The sequence below is a fragment of the Mustela putorius genome, unplaced genomic scaffold (assembly GCF_011764305.1).
Source record: "Mustela putorius furo isolate JIRA1106 unplaced genomic scaffold, ASM1176430v1.1 tig00002061_pilon_pilon_pilon, whole genome shotgun sequence".
Classification (NCBI taxonomy): Eukaryota; Metazoa; Chordata; class Mammalia; order Carnivora; family Mustelidae; genus Mustela; species Mustela putorius.
In genome coordinates this window covers 1-24,862 of record NW_025421938.1, presented here as the reverse complement: position 1 = coordinate 24,862, position 24,862 = coordinate 1, and the positions used below count along the sequence as shown (strand labels likewise).

The window sequence follows — 24,862 nt, the reverse complement described above, 5'->3', positions numbered from 1 at the left end:
CCTCATGGTCCCTTGCATCGTCCATGGACAGGTCTTTCTGAGCTTCTAACTCAACCTTCTCTGGTCCACCTCTGGCTGTCTTTAGTTATTTTCTCCACAGTCAGCAGAAGCCATTCCTGAACAACAAGGGAGTTCATCTCTTTTTGGAGCAAAGAACTCCTGGGTCAAGAGGGTGTGTGAATGAGGCTGAAGCAAGTGGCTTCTTTCTGCTCTTTCAGATCTTCCTCCAGCTGGTGCTTCCAAATGCTGCCTTCAGAGCTGTCAGTCATTAAAACTAGTGATTCCTGATGCAGGCAACAACACGACTTATCCACACGGATTGACTCTGGGGCGAAGAAGCCCTACAGAGAAAGTACACAGAGTACAATATCCCATTTATGAATTCTACAGAATTAAAGCCAGTATAAAGTGACATGAAGAAGAACAATAGTTATGTGGGAACAGGGAGGACAAGGGAAAGGGAAGGAGGAATTCCAGGGGGAAATCTGGACATTTTAGGGAGAAATGGTGCACTCACTGTCAATAATGTAAATTGCAGCACCTGTGTTATCATATCACACACTCCTTTTGTGGGCCGTTGATCTTGTGTCGAGTATACACATCAAACTTAATTATAGGTAATAGCAGAGGTGATTCCGGAGGGACATAGAGAGATCAGAAGATATGAAAACACACCAACACGATGCTGATATTCTCTAAATTTATGGTAAAGTATAAAATAAGCAAAATCAATCCATCCCCATTACAGGGTGGGTTCCATATGCCGCATATCCTGACACTCTGTCCTGCAGAAGATTCGGGGTGGGGGCAGCAATTCCTGTAGGGGGAGCACTGACCTAGATCCTGGGGTCAGTCTCACCCCATATATGTTCATGGACACCCTACAAACAAGTATACACACTGGAAAGTTATATAATAAAAAAAATTTTTTTTCAAAATTTGTCATTGGCACTAAATTAAAGGTATTCACAATGGCTTGGGTCACTGCCTTTCTGTCAGAATAGATCCCTAAGCTGAATATATAGCCAGAGGACATGCAAATAGGGCCTGTCCTCTGCTTATTTAACCAGCACAGCCAGATCCTGCAGCTGGGAGAGGAGCCCCAGGCCCAGGATACCCAAGTGTTCATTCAGTGATCAGGACAGAACACAGACAACTCACCATGGAATTTGTACTGGGCTGGATTTTCCTTCTTGCTCTTTTAAAAGGTAACGTATGGAGAAAAAAAGAAATTGAGTATGTGAGTGGATTAGAGTGAGAAAAAAACAGGATATGTGATAATTTCCTGATCAAGATGTCTTCCATCTGCAGGTGTCCAGTGTGAGGTGCAGCTGGTGGAGGCTGGGGGAGACCTGGTGAAGCCTGGGGGTTCCCTGAGACTCTCCTGTGCAGCCTCTGGATTCACCTTCAGCAACTACTACATGTACTGGGTCCGCCAGGCACCAGGGAAGGGGCTGCAGTGGGTCGCAGGTATTAGCGATGGTGGAAGTAGCACATACTACGCAGACTCTGTGAAGGGCCGATTCACCATCTCCAGAGACAACGGCAAGAACACGCTGTATCTACAGATGAACAGCCTGAGAACTGAGGACACAGCCGTGTATTTCTGTGCGAGAGACACAGTGAGGGGCCCTCATTGTGAGCCAGGACAGAAACCTCCCTGTTGACACAGGATGTGCTGAGCTGCAGGGGCATTCAGGGCAGCAGAGAGCACTCAGCATCCACAACAGAGACCAGACCCAGGAGCAGGTGCAGTGGGGTAGGACTTCCATTTGAGATCAGGGATTTCCTCTCCAGACTCTCAGCTGTCCACAGGGACATTTTTTTTTCTCTTTCATCTCTCATAGCTTGTGTTCTCCATGCAGCCAACCACAAGATTATAACTTTGCTTCCACACAGCAGAGATCTCACCAGTCTCTGGGGAACTTCCCTTCATCAACCTCTTCTATGTCCCATTTTTGTTCTCCACAGAAGCACATGCTGCAAATTCCCATCGTCCTTGAGAAACACGTGCACAGCCCAGGCTCTCTGCATGCTGCATGCCTGTTCTCTGCCCTCAGTGGGGCACACACTGTCCCCACATGTTTATGACTGCCCAAGTCAGTTCTTCTCCTCCTGGCTCCAGTGTATCCTCTGGCTCATTGTACATATAGGTGGACACAGGTGATCAGGAACTGCCCTTCTGTAGGCACCGCTGCATTTTCTGGATGGAAAAGGAGTCCACCTGCTATGAGGGACGCTCATATTTCCCCATGAAACTGGTGGGATGACAATCCAGAGAGGAAAAGCCATCCCTTTCCTGCTGGGTCCTGTTCTGGTGGGGAGAGTCCATGAGAGCGTCCTTGGTGACTGTGTTTGAGACATGTTTCCCAGCTTCCACACAGGGAATCCATGTGAATCCTGAGGTCCAGCTGGCAGGTCCCAGATCCCTGCCCACCCTGTGCTATCCATTGAATATCCATCAGAAACCACCCCCCAACCTCATTCTCTCCTTCTTCTGACTTCTCTCCCAACCTGTCCTGTATCCTGAGCCCCATGGAACTGGTGTCCTGTTACACTGTCCAGATCTTCACCAAGTGTCAGATAAAAAAAGGTTCAATAATGAATGTCTACCATGATGGGAGGGCACTGAAGTGGGGCTGAAATGGGGATATATGGCTTAAACCATGACCCAGAAATAAAATAATATAGCAGGTACTATATGAGACAATACTGTCACTTTGTCTCATATCCCTGCTTTTGGCCCATTGAACTGGCCAGGATTTCCCCTAGAGAATTCATAAATATCTTCTGGGCTGTTTGCTCTCTTGATTTCCTATGAAACCAGTACTGATCTCCGCACATCAGAGGAGTCACAGGAATGGCCCTTCCACTCAGAGTCCTTCTACTCTTGTAACGTCGGGGGGGGTGGGTCTGCATGGAATGCATCTTCTGTGTCTGAGGTGAATCTGTTTGCCTGTAGCTGGAGGAGGGTCAGGCCCACTCCTCACCTCAGCATGAAGCATCTTGGGGTGGTCGTTCCCAAGAAGAAGGAAACTCATTAGCGGGTCTTCCGTGTGTTGGCAGCTGTCCTGTGTGTGTATTTAATACATTACAGGAATGTCTAAGAATAGTTACCAAACTAGTGTTCCAGCCTCCTGTGAGTCTCCTTGTGTTGTGTTCACTGATCCAGATGAACCTGGACCAGGAGTCCCAGGTGTGCAGAACCTCACAGACTCTCTCACTTACCTGTGTCACCACCAAGTTCTCTTGAGCAACTGTGGACTTTTAGTATTCTCCATTGTTCCCCAAATCTCATCTCTCAGTTTTTTCTCTGCATAATCAGCAGGCTGTCCCCAGCTGTGTTTCTTATGAGGTATATATACATTTCTTTCTGTTCTAATATACAAACATTGGCAGAAAATGTGTGATGCATTGCCTAATTGTCATATCCTTCTTTTCATAATAACCTTGGTATGTTTCATTTACTGATAACCTCTGATGAATTATTACACTATAAATCTGTATATTTTTAGATTCTGCTACTCCTGGAAGTACTATTGGAATTACTTGCATAACTGGTAATATATTTTACAACCAAAAATAGTTCACATAATTATATTTAACAGATGAATTTACTGTGCAATATAACTTATAAAAAACAACCTAAAATAACAATCTGCTTGGGATTTTCATTCAAAATATTATAATGCCCACTTCCCATTATTTTATTATTTGTAGAGTTATTTAGTATAAAATATAAAACATAATAGTTAGGGGGAGACAAGATGGCGGGAAGTAGGAGGAGGCCCCTTTTCAACCTGTACCCTAAAGTGAGCTGATTACCTGCCAATGAAATCCGATCACCCATGAAATCAGCCTGAGATTAGAATTATACACGTCTGGATCTCTATGGGGGCAGAAGACACCAGTGGACAGGTACAGTGGAGTGGTAACATTGGGAGGATAAACATGGGAAGATAAACAAAAGGGGGAGGGAGCCACCAGAAGAGACCCATTGGAAATAGGAAAGCGCCCTGCCACTGGGGACCAGCATTAACTTGGAGTCTGGTTGAAAGCACTCAAAAAGAACAAAGAATTGCAGGGGGAAGTTCTGGGAATCAGGGTGGTTAGGGACAGAGGCTTAAGTCCCTGGACCCAGGACAGCCACCCCTGGTGCTGAGCCAGAGAGAGTGCAGTGTGGAAACCATGTATTGTTCCCTGAGCCACAAGCAAGTCTGAGAGCACTTGAGGTCCAGCTCCCGTGAGGATCTGGGAGCCATGTCAGCCAGCAGAAGCACAGACTTTTTTGCAGTACCCACAGGCACACCATGTCCTGCTATTTAAGCCTGAGTCGTGCCCCACACTCTCCCATGAGAGAGGTGCGTGCAGGTGCCATCCCAGTGCTCTCCCTCCTGGAAGGCCTGAGTACTGTCAGTCCAGGCCAGCAGGAAAATATCAGTGTGCTATCACTGTTTGGAACCTCTCTGGCAGTCTGGAGCTGCCCAGAGAGCCACCGCTGTTGTCGTCGTTTTGGGTACAAGCAGGAGTTCCTGTGTCCCCAGGGCCGGCAACATGGGACGTGCTCTTCCAGGGGCCAAGGGGGAACTTATGTGCTCTGCAGCTCCCAGAGGGGAATAGACTGAGGTTTCTCTCTGAGAGGGAGGTCTGGGTGCAATCTCTTTCCTCTAAACCTCCAAAGACCATCAAAAGCTGTCAAAGGAAGAGAAAACAAATGAACAAACAAACATTAAAAACCTCCAGAGAACAAAGGCCTGAAAAACAGGTTTCCTCAGAGCCCACCCTCTTGAGGGGGCCTGGAGGACTTAACTCAGGGAACACTGCCTGAAAAAACACATGGCAGGCCCCTCCCCCAGGAAGCCAACCTGGGTAAAAAAAAAAAAAAAAAAAAAAAGACTACAAGGGAACAACCACCAAGACTTCATAGATACAACCTTTATTTTTATTTTTAAATCATTCCCAATATTCTGGTTCATTTTTTTATAGATAATTTTTTAACCTACTTACCAACTCAATGAGATGTCCAGTACATCAAATTCCATAGAAACATTTTAACCTGAACATTTTGATACATATACCCGTTTTCCTTTTGCTTTTCTATTTTTTAATTTAATTTTATTTAGTTTAGTTTATTCTTTTATAATTTTATTTTTAATATTAATATAGAGTTAAACTTCAAGATAATCTCATTCCCCCAATGGATGCTAACGCTATAGGTAAGCCAATTTTTAATCCCCCTTTATTAGGAAAGTTGAGTCCTTTAACAAAGATATCAAGATACATGAAGAAAAATCAAAATAACCTTCCTCGCCCACACTGAAAATTTATAACTACTCTCCCATCTTTTTCATCCACCAGTGTTTCTGTGTATTTGAGTTTTACTAATACTATATAAATCTTATACTTGGAGTTCTTTTTGATGAGCTTCTCGTGTCAAATACTTTTGTCACTCTTTCTGTTTGTTTTTGTTTGTATACTTCATAAATCTTACATTGGGGCCCATTTTGGCTTAGACGTCTCTCTCTTTTTTTAATTAATTTATTTATTTTCAGAAAAGCAGTATTTATTATTTTTCACCACAACCAGTGCTCCATGCAATCCGTGCCCTCTATAACACCCACTACCTGGTACCCCAACCTCCAACCCCCCCACCACTTCAAATACCTCAGATTGTTTTTCAGAGTCCATAGTCTCTTATGATTCACCTCCCCTTCCAATTTACCTCAACTCCCTTATCCTCTCCAACACCCCCTGTCCTCCATGATATTTGTTATGCTCCACAAATAAGTGAAACCATATGATAATTAACTCTCTCTGCTTGACTGATTTCACTCAGCATAGTCTCTTCCAGTCCCGTCCATGTTGCTACAAATGTTGGGTATTCGTCCTTTCTGATGGAGGCATAATACTCCATAGTGTATATGGGCCACATCTTCCTTATCCATTTGTCCATTGGAGGGCATCTTGGTTCTTTCCATAGTTTGGCGACCGTGGCCATTGCTGCTATAAACATTGGGGTACAGATGGCCCTTCTTTCATGACATCTGTATCTTTGGAATGAATACCCAGGAGTGCAATGGCAGGGTCATGGGGAAGTTCTATTTTTAATTTCTTGACGAATCTCCACACTGTTCTCCAAAGAGGCTGCACCAACTTGCATTCCCACCAACAGTGGAAGAGGGTTCCCCTTTCTCCACATCCTCTCCAACACATATTGTTTCCTGTCTTGTTAATTTTGGCCATTCTAACTGGTATAAGGTGATATCTCAATGTGGTTTTAATTTTAATCTTCCTGAGGGCTAGTGATGATGAACGTTTTTTCATGTGTCTGATAGCCATTTCTATGTCTTGCTTGGAGAAGTGTCTGTTCATATTGTGTGCCCATTTTTTTGATATGACTGTCTGTTTCGTGTGTGTTGAGTTTGAGGAGTTCATTATAGATCCTGGATATCAAACTTTGGTCTGTACTGTTATTTGCAAATATCTTCTCCCATTCCTTGGGTTGCTCTTTGTTTTTTTTTTTACTGTTTCCTTTGCTGTGCAGAACCTTTTGATTTAGAAGAAGTCCCAAAAGTTTACTTTCGTTTTTGTTCCTTTGCCTTTGGAGACATATCTTGAAAGAAGTTGCTGTGGCTCATATCGAAGAGAATAATGCCTATGTTCTCCTCTAGGATTCTGATGGATTCCTGTCTCACGTTGAGGTCTTTTATCCATTTTGAGTTTATATCTGTGTACCGTGTAAGAGAATGGTCGAGTTTCATTCTTCGACATATAGCTGCCCAGATTTCCCAGAACCATTTATTGAAGAGACTGTCTTTTTTCCACTGTATATTTTTTTCCTGTTTTGTCGAAGATTAATTGACCATAGAGTTGAGGGTCCATACCTGAGCACTCTACTCTGTTCCACTGATCTATGTGTCTGTTTTTATGCCAGTACCATGCTGTCTTGGTGATCACAGCTTTGTAATAAAGCTTAAAATCAGGTAACGTGATGCCACCAACTTTATTTTTGTTTTTCAACACTTTCTTAGCGATTCGGGGTCTCTTTTGATTCCATACAAATTTTAAGATTATTTGCACCAGCTCTTTGAACAATACCGGTGGAATTTTTATCAGAATGGCATTAAAAGTATAGATTGACCTAGGCATTACAGACATTTTAAAAGTGTTTATTCTTCTGATCCAGGAGCATGGAATGGTCTTCCATCTTTTTGTATCTTCTTCAATTTCTTTCATGAGTGTTCTGTAGTTCCTCGAGTGCAGATCCTTTACCTCTTTGGTTAGGTTTATTCCCAGGTATCTTATGGTTCTGGTGCTATAGTAAATGGAATTGATTCTATAATTTCCCTTTCTGTATTTTCATTGCTAGTGTATAGGAAAGCCACTGATTTCTGTACATTGACTTTATATCCTGCCACGATGCTGAATTGCTGTATGAGTTCTAATAGTTTGGGGATGGAGTCCTTTGTGTTTTCCATATAAAGAATCATGTCATCTGCGAAGAGAGAGAGTTTGACTTCTTCATGGCCAATTTGGATACCTTTTATTTCTCTTTGTTGTCTGATTGCTGTTGCTAGGACTTCTAATACTATGTTGAACAAGAGTGGTGAAAGTGGGCATTTTTGTTTTGTTCCTGAACTCAACTGGAAGGCTAAAAGTTTTTTCCCATTGAAGATGATATTTGCTGTGGGACTTTCATACATAGATTTGATAAGGTTCAGGAATGTTCCCTCTATCCCAATACTTTGCAGCATTTTAATCAGGAACAGATGCTGGATTTTGTCAAATGATTTTTCTGCATTGATTGAGAGGACCATGTGGTTCTCCTCTCTTCTCTTATTAATTTTTTGTATCACATTGATTGATTTGCGAATGTTGAAACATCCTTGTAGCCCAGGGATGAATCCCACCTGGTCATGGTGATTTATCTTTTTAATGTGCTGTTACATCCTGTTGGCTAGCATCTTGTTGAGAATCTTAGCATCCATATTCATCAGTGATATTGGTCTGAAGTTCTCCTTTTTGGTAGGGTCATTGCCTGGTTTGGGGATCAGGGTAATGCTGGCTTCATAGAAAGAGTCTGGAAGTTTTCCTTCTGCTTCAATTTTTTGAAACAGCTTCAGGAGAATAGGTGTTATTTCTTCTTTGAAAGTTTGGTAGAATTCCCCAGGGAATCCGTCAGGTTCTGGGCTCTTGTTTTTTAGGAGTGTTTGATCACTGCTTCAATCTAGTTACTAGATATCGGTCTATTCAGGTTGTCGATTTCTTCCTGGTTCAATTTTGGGAGTTTATAGTTTTCCAGGAATGAATCCATGTCATCTAGGTTGCTTAGCTTATTGGCATATAACTGTTGATAATAACTTCTGATGATTGTTTCTACTTCCTTGGTGTTCGTTGTGATCTCTCCCTTTTCATTCATAATTTTATGAATTTGGGCTTTCTCCCTTTTCTTTTGGATTAGTGTGGCCAATGGTTTATTGATCTTATTGATTCTTTCAAAAAAACCAGCTTCTAGTTTCATTGATAACGTTCTACTCTATCTCTGGTTTCTACCTAATTGATCTCAGCTCTAATCTTGATGATTTCGCTTCTTATGTGTGGGGTTGGTTTGATTTGTTGTTGATTCTCCAGTTCTTTAAGGTGTAGAGACAGCTGGTGTATTCTGGATTTTTCAATTTCTTTGAGGGAGGCCTGGATGGCTATGTATTTTGCCCTTAAAACCTCATTTGCTGTATCCCATAGGTTTTGGACAGAAGTGTCTTTATTCTCATTGGTTTCCATGAATTGTTTCAGTTCTTCTTTGATCTCCTGGTGGATCCAAGCATTCTTAAGCAAGGTGGCCTTTAGCTTCCAGGTGTTTGAGTTCCTTCTGAACTTTTCCTTGTCATTGAGCTCCAGTTTCAAAGCATTGTGATCTGAGAATATGCAGGGAATCATCTCAGTCTTTTGGTATCAGTTGAGTCCTGATTTGTGACCCAGTATGTGGTCTATTCTGGAGAAGGTTCCATGTACAGTTGAGAATGAGTATTCTGCTGTTGTAGGGTGGAATATTCTGTCTATATCTATGAGGTCCATCTGGTCCAATGTGTCATTCAATGTTCTTCGTTCTTTATTGATTTTCTGCTTCAATGATCTGTCTATTCTTGAGAGAGTCATGTTAAGATCTCCTATTATTAGTGTATTCATATCAATATGACTCTTTATCTTGATTAACAGTTTTCTTAAGTAATTGGCTGCTCCCATATTGGGAGCATAGATTTTAAAATTCTTAGATCATCTTGGTGGATAGTCCCTTTAAGGATTATGTAGTGTCCTTCTGTATCTCTGACTACAGTCTTTAGTTTAAAGTCTAATTTATCTGATAGGAGAATCGCTACCCCAGCCTTCTTTTGAGGCCCATTGGCATGAAAGATACTTCTCCACCCCTTCACTTTCATTCTGGGTGTATCTTTAGGTTCAAATGGGTCTTTTGTAGACAACATATGGATGGGTCCTGGCATTTTATCCAATCTGCAACCCTGTGCCATTTTATGGGCGCATTTAGGCCATTCACATTGAGAGTGAGTACTGATAGATACGTTTTTATTGACATCGTGTTACCTTTGAAGTCTTTCTTTCTGTAGACTGTGTCTATATTTCTGTTCAATGCTATTCTTAGGACTTTTCCTCTTTTATAGAACCCCCCTTAATATTTCCTGTAGTGTCGGCTTGGTGGTTGCATAGTCTTTTAAGCCTTGCCTGTCTTGGAAACTCTTTATCTCTCCATCCATATTGAATGTCAGTCTTGCTGGATAAAGTATTCTTGGCTGCATGTTCTCTCATTTAGTGCCCTGAATATATATTGCCAGCCTTTTCTGGCTTGCCAGGTCTCTGTGGACAGGTCTGATGTTATTCTGATGGGCTTACCTCTCTAAGTAAGGAGCCTCTTTGCCCTGGCGGCTTTCAAGATATTATACTTACAATTATAATTCCTCAATTTGACTATCCGGTGTCGTGTTGTTTTTTTTTTTGGAATGTATAATCTTGGGTGGAGATCTTTCAGCCTCTAGTACATGAACGCTGTTTCCATTTGTGAGATTGGGAAAATTTTCATGAAGGACTTGTTCCACTATATCTTCTAGACTTCTTTCTTTCTCCTCCCCTTCTTGGATTCCAATAATTCTGATGTTGGAATGCTTCATGGCATCATTTATTTCCTTGATTCTGTTTTCGTGGTTTCTAAGCTGTTTGTTCCAGGCTTCCTCCTGATACTTTCTCTCTATCTGTTTGTTCTCCAGATCACTAATTCTATCTTCTGTCTCAGTTACCCTAGCTTTGAGATAGTTTTGATTAGATTGGAACTCATTGAGAGCATTGTGAACCTCCTCCCTGGTAGCTTTCAGCTCAGCCCTTACATTGTGAACATCATCTTTGGTCGCTTTCAGTTTAGCCCTAATCAATTCCGTTTGGTCATCCATGGCTTTCTCCAACCTAGCTATTGCCTGGATAATTGCTAGCCTGAATTCACTTTTCGACATATTGTCTATGTTGGTAGCCATTAGCTCTGTTGCAGAAGGTCCATCCTCTGTATTTTTCTTCTGTTGGGCATTCCTCCTACTACTCATTTTGGTGGGAGATGCCTGAACAGATGTAGCTGGATGTCTCATCTGTGGTGCAGTTAAGGTGCACCCTGGAACACTTCTGAGCAATCAGGATTCCCCACCCAAACGAAAGACAAAAGAAAAGCAAAAGAAAAAGAAAAGAAAAAAAGAGAGAGAGAGAGAGGAAAGAAAGGGAAGATGAAAAAGAAGGTTCAGCCCAGATGGGCCCCAAGGTAAGGTTTATGAAGTAGATAAACAAAAAGAGACAAAAAGACTGATACAAGTATATGACATGAGAAAAAAAAATATATATATGCAAACAAAGGAAGAACCTCGTCAAAAAGAACCCCAAGTGTAAGATTTATATACTATCAGGACAAACACAAAAACACAGAAACACTGGTGGAAGAAGATGGGAGAGTTCTTATAATTTCTCAGTGTGTGCGAGGAAGGTTGTTTTGATTTTTCCTGGATGTATCTTGAGATCTTTGTTAAAGGACTCAACTTTCCTAAGATAAAGGGGATTAAAAATTTGTTTACCTATAGGGGTAGTATTGATTGGGGAAAGGGGATTACTTTGAAGTTTAACTCTCTATGAATATTAGAGGATAAAAATAAAAAAAGAATAAACTAGACTAAACTAAAATAAAATTTTTTAAAAAGGAATTCAAAAACTAAAAATGCAAAAGAAAAAGATTGGTGTATGTATCAAAAAGTTCAGTTTAGAAGGGGATTATGGAATTTGATGTACTGTACAGCTCACTGTGATGGTAAATAGGTTAAAAAAATTACCTATGTGTAAAAAAAAAAAAAAAATGAACCGGAATAGTGGGAACGAGTGAACAATACAAGTTTTCCTATGAAGTAGTGGTTGTTCTCTTGTAGTCCTTTTTTTTTTTTTTTCTTGGTTTGTTTTCTGGGGGAGAGGCCTGCCATTTGGATTGTCAGTCAATGATGTTTCCTGAGTTAAGTCCTCCTGCCCTCCTCAAGGGGGTGGGCTCTGAGTAAACTGTTTTTTTTTTCTGGTTTTTTTGTGCTTTTTCACTTTTTTTTTTTCCTCTCTTTTTGTGTTTGTTCACTTTTTTTTTTTTTTTTTTTTTTTCTCACACTTGATTGGGAAGCAGGGCCTTTGATGGTTTTTGTAGTTTTCCCAGGACTCTGAAAACAACCTGAGCCGAAGGCCCTGATCTCCCTCTCAGCCAGAGAAGCCCCAGTCTGGGTGCAGAGCCTAAAAAAGTTCCCCCTTGGCTCTCTGGAGAAGAGCAGGTTCCAGAGTTACAGACCCTGGAGAGCAGGTTCCAGGACCTTTTCTTTTGCTTGTACCCAAAGCCAAGACAGTGGTGGCTGTCTGGGAGCTCCGGACTGCCAGAGACGTTCCAAGCAGCAATCGCACACTGAGATTTTCCCGCTGGCCCAGGCTGGGAGTGCCTGGTCTTGCTAGGTCTAAGAGTGCCCGGCTTGCTTGCACCTCTTTCAGGGGTGGCTATGGGTCCTGCGAGTCTCAGGCACTGAGAACATGGCTCAGGTCCAAGAGCACCAGGCTGGCCTTTTGCGCACTTCTGTCAGAGGAGAGTTTGGGGCATGCAGCTTAGTCTTTGAAACAATGGCGCAGGTCAAAGAGCCCTGGCCGGGCCTTTGAAACTCTCTCAGGGGCGCATGAGGGACATGCGCGCGTATCTCAGGCTTTGTAGTAGGTCTTGCGCCTTCTGCCAACCAGCATGGCTCCCATCCCCTCACAGCAGCCAGAACCTCTGCATTCTCAGGCTCGCTGCACTCTCTCTGCCTTAGCACAGGGGAGGCTATCCTGGGACTGGGGACTTAGCTAAGCCAAGCCAGGGTGAAGCCCATGTGGGGAGCGCATGGTCTCAGGTCCCATGGGGTCACAGGAGGATCAGGGGTGTCTGAGTGTAGCAGAGCTCGCCGGTATTGGAGTGGGGAAGCCGACTGCAGAGACAGAGCTGAGGAGTGAGCTCTCAGCCTGGGTTACCTTAAACCGTGATCCATGTCATCGACCAAACCTATGTGAGCATGGATCCCACAAGATCTGGGAAGACTCCCCTGGAAGAGTGCAGGGATCTGTGGGGTTTGGAGACTCCAGGTGGTACTGTGCACCAGAGACAGAGACACTCAGTCACAGGCCCGGTGAGATCAGAGCGCAGCCAGAGGCCAGGGAGGCAGGAGTGATTGAACGCTTTTCTCCAAGGGCCCACTAAGGAGTGGGGCCCCGAGCTCTCAGTTCCTCTGGCCAGATACTGGGAGGCTGCCATTTTCATTCCCATCCACTGGAACTCTACAGAAAGCACTCAGGGAAAAATAGCTCCCAAATGCGAACCTGAGCGGATAACTTAGCCTGGCCCCTGGTAAGAGCAGTGCAATTCCGCCTGGGGCAACAACACATGAAAATCACTATAGCAGGCCCCTCCCCCAGAAGATCAGCAAGAAATCCAGCCAAGAACCAAGTTCACTGACCTAGAAGGACAGCAGAATTCCAGAGGAGGAGAAAGCAAAGCATGGAATTCATGGCTCTCTCCCCATGATTCATTAGTCTTACAAACTTAATTAATTTTTTTAATTTTATTTTTTCTTATTCTAATATTTTTAATTTTACTCTTACCTCTTTTAACATTTTTTAACTAGTTTATCTTAACAATACCTTTCCTTAAAAAATCTTTTTGAACCTTCATTATTATAGTCATATTTTATCCTTCATTGTATATAACCTTATTTTTGTATACCCATACGGTTTTATCTTATAAGAAATTTTGGGATAAAACTTCTTCCAATAGATCAAAATATACTCTAAATCTAGCACAGGGCTTTGTTCCAGTCTGCAGCCTCAGCAAATTTTCTCCACTTTCTTTTACTTTATGTTCCCAACCAACTTATCTTAGCAACTCCTTTTTTAGAATTTTTTTTTCTAAATTTTCATCTTTATAGTCATATTCCATTCCTTCATCGTGTTTACTCTTTTTTTTTTAAAGATTTTATTTATTTATCAGAGAGAGAGAAGGGGAGAGAGCGAGCACAGGCAGACAGAATGGCAGGCAGAGGCAGAGGGAGAAGCAGGCTCCCCGCTGAGCAAGGAGCCCGATGTGGGACTCAATCCCAGGATGCTGGGATCATGACCTGAGCAGAAGGCAGCTGCTTAACCAACTGAGCCACCCAGGTGTCCCATCGTGTTTACTCTTATATATGTTTTTCCTTCTTTAAAATTTGGGGAGCTATTTTCTTCTAAGAGAGCAAAGTTCACTGACCTAAAAGTCCAAGTCCATCCCCAAATTAAGTGGATGACCCTGTTCTATTCACCAGACTAATATATATATATATATATATATATATATATATATATATATATATATACCAAATCAGAAGAGACCCCAAATCATTGGGGGGAAGAAATGGGATAAAGAAGTTCAGAAAAGAAAACTAACAAAGAAAAAAAATAAAGAAAAAATATAAAAAGAATATGTATATATTCTTTTTTATATATAGTATTAATATATATATATATATATATATATATACACATATATGTGTGTGTATTCTTCTAAAGAAAAAAATATAAAAAAGAATATATAATATTCTTGCTCTCTATATAATATATAATATATAATATCCATGCCCTCTATATTACACACCACCTGGTACCCCAACCTCCCACCACCCCAGCCCCTTCAAAACCCTCAGATTGTTTTTCAGAGTCCATAGTCTCTCATGGTTCACCTCCCCTTCCATTTCCCCCAACTCCCTTCTCCTCTCTAACTCCCATGTCCTCCATGCTATTTGTTATGCTCCACAAATAAGTGAAACCATATGATAATTGACTCTCTCTGCTTGACTTATTTCAATCAGCATCATCTCTTCCAGTCCTATCCATGTTGCTACAAAAGTTAGGTATTCATCCTTTCTGATGGAGGCATAATACTCCATAGTGTATATGGACCACATCTTCCTTATCCATTCACCCATTGAAGGGCATCTTGGTTCTTTCCACAGTGTGGCAACCATGGCCATTGCTGCTATAAACATTAGGGTACATATGGCCCTTCTTTTCACTACATCTGTATCTTTGGGGTTAATACCCAGAGTGCAATGGCAGGGTCATAGGGAAGCTCTATTTTTAATTTCTTAAGGAATCTCCACACTGTTCTCCAAAGTGGCTGCACCATCTTTCTGAGCTTCTAACTCATCTTCTCTGGTCCACCTCTGGCTGCCTTTGATTTTATTCCCCACAGACAGCAGAAATGGTTCCTGAACAACAAGGGAGTTCTTCTCTTTTTTGGAACTAAGAACTCCTGGGTCAAGAGGGTGAGTAGATGAGGCTTGCAGCAAGTGGCTTCTTTCTGCTCTTTCAGATCTTCCTCCAGCTGGTGCTTCCAACTGCTGCCTTACAAGCTGTCAGTCATTAAAACCAGTGATTACTGATACAGACAGCAACACGACTGTATCCACAAGGATTGACTTTGGGGCAAAGAAGCCTTACAGACAAAGTACATAGAGTAAAATGACCCATTTATGAATTCTACAGAATTAAAGCTAGTATAAAGTGGCATGAGAAAGAACAATATTTACGTGGGGACAGGGTAAATAAGGGAAAGAGAAGGAATTCAAGGTGGGAAATGCTGGAAATTTAGGGAGAATTGAAGCACTCACTGTCAATAAAGTTGACTGTGACACCTATGTTTGTCATATCACACACTCCATATGTGGGCTGTTGATCTTGTGTCGAATATGCATGTCAAACTTATTATAGGTAATAACAAAAATGATTCTATAAGAACGCAGAGAAAGTGAAATGTTAAAGACATGAAAATACACCTACACGATGTTGCTTTTCTCTGTATTTATGGTAAAGTATAATATAAGCAAAATAAATCCATCCCCATTAGAGGAAGGGATCCACATTCCTCATAGCCTGACATTCGGTCCTGCAGATGATTTGGGATGGGGGTAGCAGATCCTATTGGGGGAGCACTGACCTAGATCCTTGGGTCAGTCTCACCCCGTATATGTTCATGGACACCTTACAAACACAAGTATACACACTGGAATGTTACATAATAAAAAACATTTTTTTTTCAAAATTGGTCATTAGCACTAAATTAAAGGTATTCACAACTGCGTGGGTCACTGCCTCTCTGTCAGAATAGATCCCCAAGCTGAATATATAGTCAGAGGACATGCAAATAGGGCCTTCCCTCTTCTGATTTAACCAGCACAGACAAGAACCTGCAGCTGGGAGAGAAACCCCAGGCCTGGGATACCCAGCTGTTCACTCAGTGATCAGGAGAGAATACAGACAACTCACCATGGAATTTGTGCTGGGCTGGGTTTTCCTTCTTGCTCTTTTAAAAGGTAATTTATGGAGAAAAAAAGAAATTGAGTATATGAGTGAGAGAAACACTAGATATGTGATAGTTTCCTGACCAAGGTGTCTTCCATCTGCAGGTGTCCAGTGTGAGGTGCAGCTGGTGGAGTCTGGGGGAGACCTGGTGAAGCCTGGGGGTTCCCTGAGACTCTCCTGTGCAGCCTCTGGATTCACCTTCAGCAACTACTACATGTACTGGGTCCGCCAGGCTCCAGGGAAGGGGCTGCAGTGGGTCGCAGAAATTAGCAATACTGGTAGTAGCACATACTACACAGACTCTGTGAAGGGCCGATTCACCATCTCCAGAGACAACGGCAGGAATACACTTTATCTTCAGATGAACAGCCGGAGAGGTGAGGACACAGCCATGTATTACTGTGTGAGAGACACAGTGAGGGGCCCTCATTGTGAGCCAGGGCAGAAACCCTCCCTGTTGACACAGGATGTGCTGAGCTGCAGGGGGCATTCAGGGCAGCAGAGAGTGCTCAGCATCCACAGCAGAGATCAGACCCAGGAGCAGGTGCAGTGGGATAGGACTTCCTTTTGAGATCAGGGATTTCCTCTCCAGAATCTCAGCTGTCCCACAAAGATATTTTTTTTTCTTCTTCCATAGCTAATACCTCATGTTCTCCGTACAACCAACCACAAGAATATAACTTTGCCTCCACATAGTTGAGATCTCACCAGTCTCTGGGGAACTTCCCTTCATCAACCTCTTCTATGTCTCATTTTCATTCTCCACAGAAGCACATGCTGCAGATCCCCATCATCCTTGAGAAGCACCTGCACAGCCCAGGCTCTCTGCATGCTGCATGCTTGTTCTGTGACCTCAAGGGCACACACTGTCCCCACATGTTTATGACTGCCAAAGTCAGTTCTTGTTCTTCTGGCTCCAGTGTATCCTCTGGATCATTGTACATGTGGGCAAACACAGGTGATCAGGAACTGCCCTTCTGTAGGCACTGCTGCATTTCCTGGATGGAAAAGGAGTCCACCTGCTATGAGAGATGCTCAGATTTCCCCAGAAAGCAGTGGGCTGACAATCCAGAGAGGGAAACCTATCCCTGTCCTGCTGGGTCCTGGAGGGAGGGCTCCCTGTTGGTCTGGTCGCCATCTCAGAACACCACAGGAGAACAAGAAGAGAACTGTGGTGGAAAACCAACCCTTCTGTCTATTTGGACCTTAGTGTTACAGACAGTGGCTGACCCAGTGAACCCATAACACACACTGGAAATACAAGATTATCTTCATGAAAATGTAAGAGAGGTTCTTATAGAAAATCAAGGGAGTTAGGGGAAATTGGAAGGGGATGTGAACCATGAGAGACTATGGACTCTGAAAAACAATCTGAGGGTTTTGAAGGAGCGGGGGTTGGGAGGTCAGGGTACCAGGTGGTGGGTATTACAGAGGGCACAGATTGCATGGAGCACTGGGTGTGGTGCAAAAATAATGAATACTGTTATGCTGAAAATAAAAAATAAATTTTAATAAAATGGTTAAAAAAAAAGAACCCTTATGCCAGACACACAGACTTCTGCAGTCTTTACACCAGCACACAGGGTTGTGGGTTTCATGTGTAGTGCTGGTGTCTGCGTTGAAAAGCACACTGTGGCAGAATACAGAGTCTAGTGAGGGGAAGGAGAGGAAGAATTTCCCTCAGTCACAGGTTCTGATGGACAAAGAAGTAAGTTGACATGAGATGGATTATCAGGAGAAAGAAAACAACATTTTATTACCTGTACACAGAAGTCATGTAGTGAAACTGAGACCCGGAAAGATGAATAGACAGGCAGTTATTCTTTTCACATTTTGACAGAGAGATGACACATTTGTGAGGAATTTACAGGAAAATGAAAACACATATTGGAAGCTTTACTTAATGAGGAATTCTAGGCATAATTTTTCCTGAGATAGGAAATTAGTAAAAGATTAGCAAGGTCTGTTTCTCCAGCTTTCTCAGACAGAAAGTCTCTATCTCTAGTGAGAAGGATGTGTTTTTACTTGTTAGTACTGGACGGGAATTACTCTTCATGTAGCAGAATTACTCCTTCCTTAAGGGGCACAGAGGAGGGTCTGAGGGGCCTTGCAGCAGGGGTCTCCTAATTACATTCCATGAAAAATAATGAGTCTTCTCCTGGCATACATTTGGGGCAGCCAGCCATGGGCCCTACAGAAGATATTTGGAATATGAATTCCAGCATGCCAGTTCAGGAGCTCAGGAAGGATCAAGGTCCTTCCTTCAGGTCAGACTGTGTTTCCCTGTGCCAGCCACAGAGAAGATTCAGAGGTGCAGGGAAAGGCATTTCACAACTTCCCCAGGATAAAAAGGGCACTGGAACAGAGCTAGGTGCTGCTGGTGGGAATGCAAAATGGCACCCTGTACAAAATATGGGCCACTCTTTTGTGAGGTGTTTCACACACTTGACCTTATGACCAGTGACACCAACTGTATCCACAGAACTAAGTGAAGTTAGAGCACATGTGCACTCAAAACATGCACACAGATGCTTATAGGCACTGTCTTTGTAAGTCCTACATCATGGACACCACTAAGCTTTCTTCTTATAGGGGATGGTTGGACACTGTAATACTAGTTGAAGACAATAGAAGCATGAGCCTGAACAAGAATGACTTTCACTTTCATGGCCCTACATGGAAGAAGCCTGAGGCCACATGCTACATGGTCCCACCTGCACAGTATGCAATCTGCAAGGCCCAAGTGCATAGAAAAAACTAACTGGTGTGGAAGGACAGGTTTGGGACAGACGTAAGAATGACCATTTCCTTCAGCTGTGGTTACTGAGTTGTCCTATAACTTGATTCTGGTCTTGTCACATGGCTATAGTGCATAGCAGAGAGTAAACTCACCTAAATAAAACTCACTTAAATAAGCTTCAGGTTCCCATATTTTTTACTTCTATAAAACTTCTAATTTCCATGATTATTAGATTAATTGTATTAAATTTATGTCCAAGAATACTTTTCTCAACACCCCTGTGCTGGAGTCCTTTTGAGCAGGGTAGTTGCCCAATGACTATGAAAAGTAGATAGATGAGAGAGGTAGAATATTGCAGGGGGCAGAGTCAGCTCTACTCATGAAGCCCACAGGGTTTAATGCATGACTGGAAGGTCAGGAGCTGAGATGGGTTAGAACATAATGACATCAAGGGAGTGGGGAGTGAACAGGACAATGGTGGAGACAGTCCGTCCGAGGCTTTATCTATGTAATTTATTTGGTCACTGACAATTATCATGAGGATATTGGACAAAAGCACAGTGAACTGTTGGTAAATCCTCATGAAATGAATGGAAGAGACCAGAAGGAGGAGTACAGAAGGTGGATGCAGGGATGAAGACTGGCGGGCAGAGGTTATTTGAGGAAAGGTTGAAAAGAGCTGTGAGTGTTATGATAGAGGGACAATGGTCAACATTCCAGCACAGATCTCTTGTCCAGCCAACTATCCCAGAGCTCAGAACACCGTCTGAGTGAGACACTTGGAGCACCATGTAGTGAAATCAGCAAGAGCCCTGAAGAGGAAGAAGAACCTTGTTACGTGGGACCCTCAGGAACCTCTGACCACAGGTCCCCGCACCAGCGGCAGAAGCAAAGGTAGGCTGGGAAGAGAGGGGTTTCCTGTAGGGCTCTGCAGTTTCTATTGTTGTGAACAAATCCATGCTAAAGCCCCTATGTATGCATTAATGCCTTTGAGTCTCAATATTTCTAACAACTTCACACTATGCAGAAATGGTTCAGTTACTCCTGTGCCTTCATCAATTAAATAATTAGAAGATGCCTAATACACCAATAATGTTATTCTACGTACTCTCAATTTCTTTACCACTACATAATAATAATTACTATTATTATTACTATGACTAATATTACTATTTTTGCTTAGCCAACACAGGTTTATTTTCTCCCACTTTTAGAAGCTAGAAAGTCCAAGGTTATGATGCTTTCATAGCTGGTTTCTGATGAGACCTCTCTTGACTTGCAGACAGCCACCTTCCTGCTGTCCTCATGTGGCTTTTCTTCAGTGTGCTCCTATAGAGAGCGAGATCCCTAGTGTCTATTCCTCTTTGTTTAAAGATATCAGTCCTATCTGATTAGGATCTCACTCTTATGATCTGCTTTAACCTTAGTTATCACTTTTCTTTTTTTAATTATTTCTTTTCAGTGTTCCATAATTCATTGTTTATGTCCCACACCCAGTGCTCCATGCAATATGTGCCCTCCATAATACCCAACACCAAGCTCACCCAACGACCCACCCCCCTCTCCTGCAAAACCCTCAGATTGTTTCTCAGAAGCACATAGTCTCTCATGGTTCATCTCCCTCTCTGATTTAACCCAACACCCTTCTCCTCTCCATCTCCCCCCATGTCCTCCATGTTATTCCTTATGCTCCACAAGTAAGTGAAACCATATGATCATTGACTCTCTCTGATTGACTTATTTCACTCAGCATAATCTCTTCCAGTCACATCCATGCTGATACAAAAAATTGACTATTCAAATGGCTTCATTGGAGAAGTGTTTTGTTCATGTCTTCTGCCCATTTTTTGACATTATTATCTGTTTTTGTGTGTGTGTTTGAATTTGAATAGTTCTTTATAGACCCTGCATATCAGCCTTTTGTCTATACGGTCATTTGCAAATACCTTCTCCCATTCCGTGGGTTGCCTCTTTGTTTGTTTCCTCTACTGTGCAGAAAACTTTTTGATCATGATGAAGTCTGAAAAAAATTCATTTTTGCTTTTGTTTCCTTTGTGTTTGGAGACATATCTTGAAAGAAGTTGCTGTGGCTGATATTGAATAGATTACTGCCTATGTTCTCTTCTATGATTCTGATGGATTCCTGCCTCGTGTTGAGGTCTTTTATCCATTTCAAGTTAATCTTTGTGTATGGATTAAAAGAATGGTCGAGTTTCATTCTTCTGTTCTTAGCTGTTTCAATTTTCCCAGCATGGCTTTCATTTTTTGCCATTGGATATTTTTTGCTACTTTGTCGAAGATTGTTTGACCATAGAGTTGAGGGTCCATATCTGGGCTCTCTACTCTGTTCTACTGGTCTATGTGTCTGTTTTTGTGCCAGTACCAGGCTCTCTTGGTGATTACAGCTTTTTAATATAGATTGAAATCAGGCAACATGATATCCTTAACTTTGTTTTTCTTTTTCAACATTTCCTTGGCAATTTGGGGTCTCTTCTGGTTCCATACCACTTTTAAGATTCTTTGTTTCAGCACTTTGAAAAATGTTGATCTTATTTTGGTTGGGATGGCATTGAAAGTATTGATTCCTGTGGGCAGCAGAGACGCTTTAACAATGTTTATTCTTCAGATCCCTGAGCATGAAATGTTTTTCCATCTTTTTGTGTGGTCTTCAATTTCTTTCATGAGTGTTCTGTAGTTTATCAAGTATAGATCATTTACCTCTTTGGTTAAGTTTATTTCATGGTACCTTGTGTTTTTTGGTGCTATTGTAAATGGAATTGATTTCCAAATTATCTTTCTACAGTTACATTCTTAGTGTGTAACAAACTAACTGAATTTTGTGCATTGATTTTATCTGTGTAATCACTTAGGTTTGAAAGGCATGATCTATTAGCTGTTAGAAGGACAGATCTGCCCAGACCCTTAGGAAAATTAAATCAACCAATATCTACAAGGAGGTATCGCTAACCTATGCAGAGTCTATACTTAATCAGAAAATAACTGAAGATATAATTGATTACTTGGAATATGCCATAGGTGGCATTAAAATATATTTTATGTAGGAACATATGGTGTTTAAAATATTACCAATTATAGACATTTGCATCCTGTTTGTTCATAATGATCAATTCCTCTCTAATGACTTTTAAAAATGAAATAAACTTATCTAATCTCCATCTATCCATCTATCTGTTCTCTAGTCATCTGACCACTATTTGATGTCTATTCATGTAAATTAATACTTATCTTATTGTTGTAAGACTTTTGGGAATATGTACATAGTACCTGAAACCTCTTATTAGACCTGTAATGTTTAGATCCTAATAATCTCCAGGTCATTCACTCCATTTCCTTCAAAAGTATTTGAGAATCATTAACTCTATGCATGAATTAGTGGCCATCTCTGTATTGCAATTTACTTGAAAGAAATCCCTTCCTCTCAGAGTTAACAGGCTCCTGTGTGATGTGGATTCTCAGGAGAAAGGTAAGGTCCCTCCAAGCACTGGAGTTGTACCTGCAGACAACAGAGCAGGTGCCTTGTGTTTGGTGTCTGTGCACTTGAGGACCTGCACTGCACTTACAAGCTTTGCAGACGTCTTGGCAGACAAAGCCCTTCACCAGAGACCATCAGGATCAAAGGTCTGCAGGAGTGCCTCTGTCGTGCCAGTAGTTGCTCATTGTGAAGTCAAGTAACGTCAGTGCAGAAACTAAAAGAAATGTAATCTTGGGACCCAGGACCCTTTAATTATCATTGTGTTTACAGCAGAGTTGGCATCAATATAAAATTTTTCTAGCAAAGATGTCCTGGGGATGACTGTTGATATTGAGTGTATTTTAACACTAGATTTGGAAAGCTGTAGCCATAGAATGTGGATCCTGCCCATATAGCCATGGCAAAGGCAACCTTGGAAGCCAGCTCTCTGGACTAATACTACTTGCAGTTTTAGCAGTACTGGGGTAAAAGCAGAAGCTCCTGTGACCCCTAAAACTGTGACCCCTGGGACTAACTCAGTGATTCATCACTTACATACAACACCTAGTGTTCATCAAAACTATAGTGCTTTTCTTTCATGCTCATCATCCATCTCCCCCAGTCCTCACTCATCTCCCTCCATCAACCTGCGGTCTGTTCTCTATTACTAAGAGTCACTTGTGGTTGTTTCCCTCCCTGTCCTCTTTTTTCTTTTGCCACGTCCCTTATATACACCTCTTTTCCTTCACAAATTCCACATATGAGTCATAAATGGGAGAAGATAATTGCAAAGACATATCTGATAATGTCCATAATCTATAAAGACTTTACCACACTCAACATGCAAATAATTCAGTTAAGAAATGGGAAGAAGAGAAAGGAATAAAACATTTATTGAAGGAAGACTCCAGAAGGATATCAGATACATGAAAAGGCACTCAACCTCAGTCATCATAGGGTGTCACAGCCTGTGCGACAAACCGACCAGGAACGTGAGGGTAAGAGGATGTGAAAATAAATTAAGAGACAAAGAAATGGAGACAGGAGGACCACCAAGGAGGATGTCCAATAGTGCCAAAGTTTATTTTGCAGAGCTCTGATTTATACCACACAGTAAGGGAATCATCTCCTGTACATCTGGTGTTAGTTTCTATTTTGGCCTGAGAGTTGCTGGCCATGCAGAGATATCAGATAGCCTTGACCTTCATGGTTTGGACACTTAGGCCATAACTCAATATTCACAAAACACAGGAGCCTTATTAGCTTAGTCTTGAGAGAGCAGCTGCAATGGCAACAAGCCAAACCTCACAATGTTCTCATAACAATCACCAGAGAGACACTGTGGCACTCTAGCTTGCCACCTGTGAAGGTCCTCGGTTGAAGAGGTTCCCAAGAACTGTTGCTCTATTGGGTTAACCCCTTCTAGGCATGAGGCCCCAAACATCGGGAAAGCACAAATCAAAACCATGGAAAGATGTTACCTCATACCTGTCAGAATGACTAAAATCCAATAACTGCTGAACACAATTCTCAGATCTATGGCAATTTCATTAGTGATTGACATCAAATATAGTTGGAAACATATAGAGACATGGCTTCTCTAGGTCTACCACTCCAAGAACAAGTAGTTGACCCTCACCTTACTCAGAGACATTTCCCATATAATAGAACCCTATGAAAATATACCCTCGGGAGGGAAATTGACTTCAGCAGTTTGAGGGCACCTGATACATCGTAGGGACTTAATTCAAGATTCCTGCTCATCTCTGAATATAATAAATAGAGCAGGATATTGTAGTCAAGGAGCAGAGTGAGTATCTCAAGTAAAGGAAGTAAGTATGAGGACATATCTGTAATGGTTAATCTTGTATGGGTATGCTGAGTGGTAACTCCTCATATGCTGGATAAGTTGGGAAGAGCGAAGAGGAGTCCTTGTATCTCTGCAAGGGTATGTGACACCTACTGGTGCACTGGGATCATCAGGGTGCTCTCACACATCCTTCTGAATCAAACAACCATGAAGCGCATGATCCAGGACAAGAGTTGTATTGGGCATGGTCTCCTCTCAAGGGCTTCTAGCTAAATTCTCTGTTCAGTTCTCCCATAAAGGACACAGTAAACATTTTGTAAACTGTCGAAATACAGAAGAGTCTCCATTTTTTTCAGAATAAATCATCAAAATGGTCATAACCACATTTGCCAAGGGCAAAGCATTGGGATGAACATAATTTGATATCATCATCGAAATAAATATGAATGTAAAGTACAGTGACCCCCATTTCAAAGATGAAGAATTGGTCTTTAACAGCATGCTTTCTGATTTTCAGGTGTTCTGAGGTTTAACTGTCTTAACTAATAATTCCCATTCATTTATCTTTATTGAAAGTTTACCATTGATTGTTTCCAAGAGATCAGGTGTATACGCCCCTTGTGTTTGTTGATAACCCACAGTGTCTTCAGCAGCTCTGTGATTCTCTGTCAATGGTTCTCATGTCTCCAAGTTTCTGTGACAGAAAGACCTGGTCTCCACACATCAGTCCTACTGGACTTCTGCAAATTTCTAGGAAAAGCCTGCAAAAATCTCATGTCCCCACTCTGTTATGGCAGAAGGTTTGCTTAAAGGAGAGAAATATATCCCATGGTGAGGAAGCAAGGACCTCACAATCTGGGGCTTATTTCAATGATGTGTACCCCTGGACGTTCAAAACTACACTTCTGTGCTTGCA

General features: G+C 41.9%; 1 gene segment (V, D, J or C); it reads left to right on the top strand.

Moving 5' to 3' along the window:
- Positions 1-1,074: 1,074 nt before the first annotated feature.
- Positions 1,075-16,334, top strand: LOC123394233 (the record flags this gene model as incomplete). The annotated part of the segment is given in 2 exon segments: positions 1,075-1,208; positions 16,029-16,334. Coding segments are annotated over 2 exon segments (352 nt in total), but the record flags the coding sequence as incomplete, so codon positions are not given.
- Between the last annotated feature and the right edge of the window lie 8,528 nt (positions 16,335-24,862).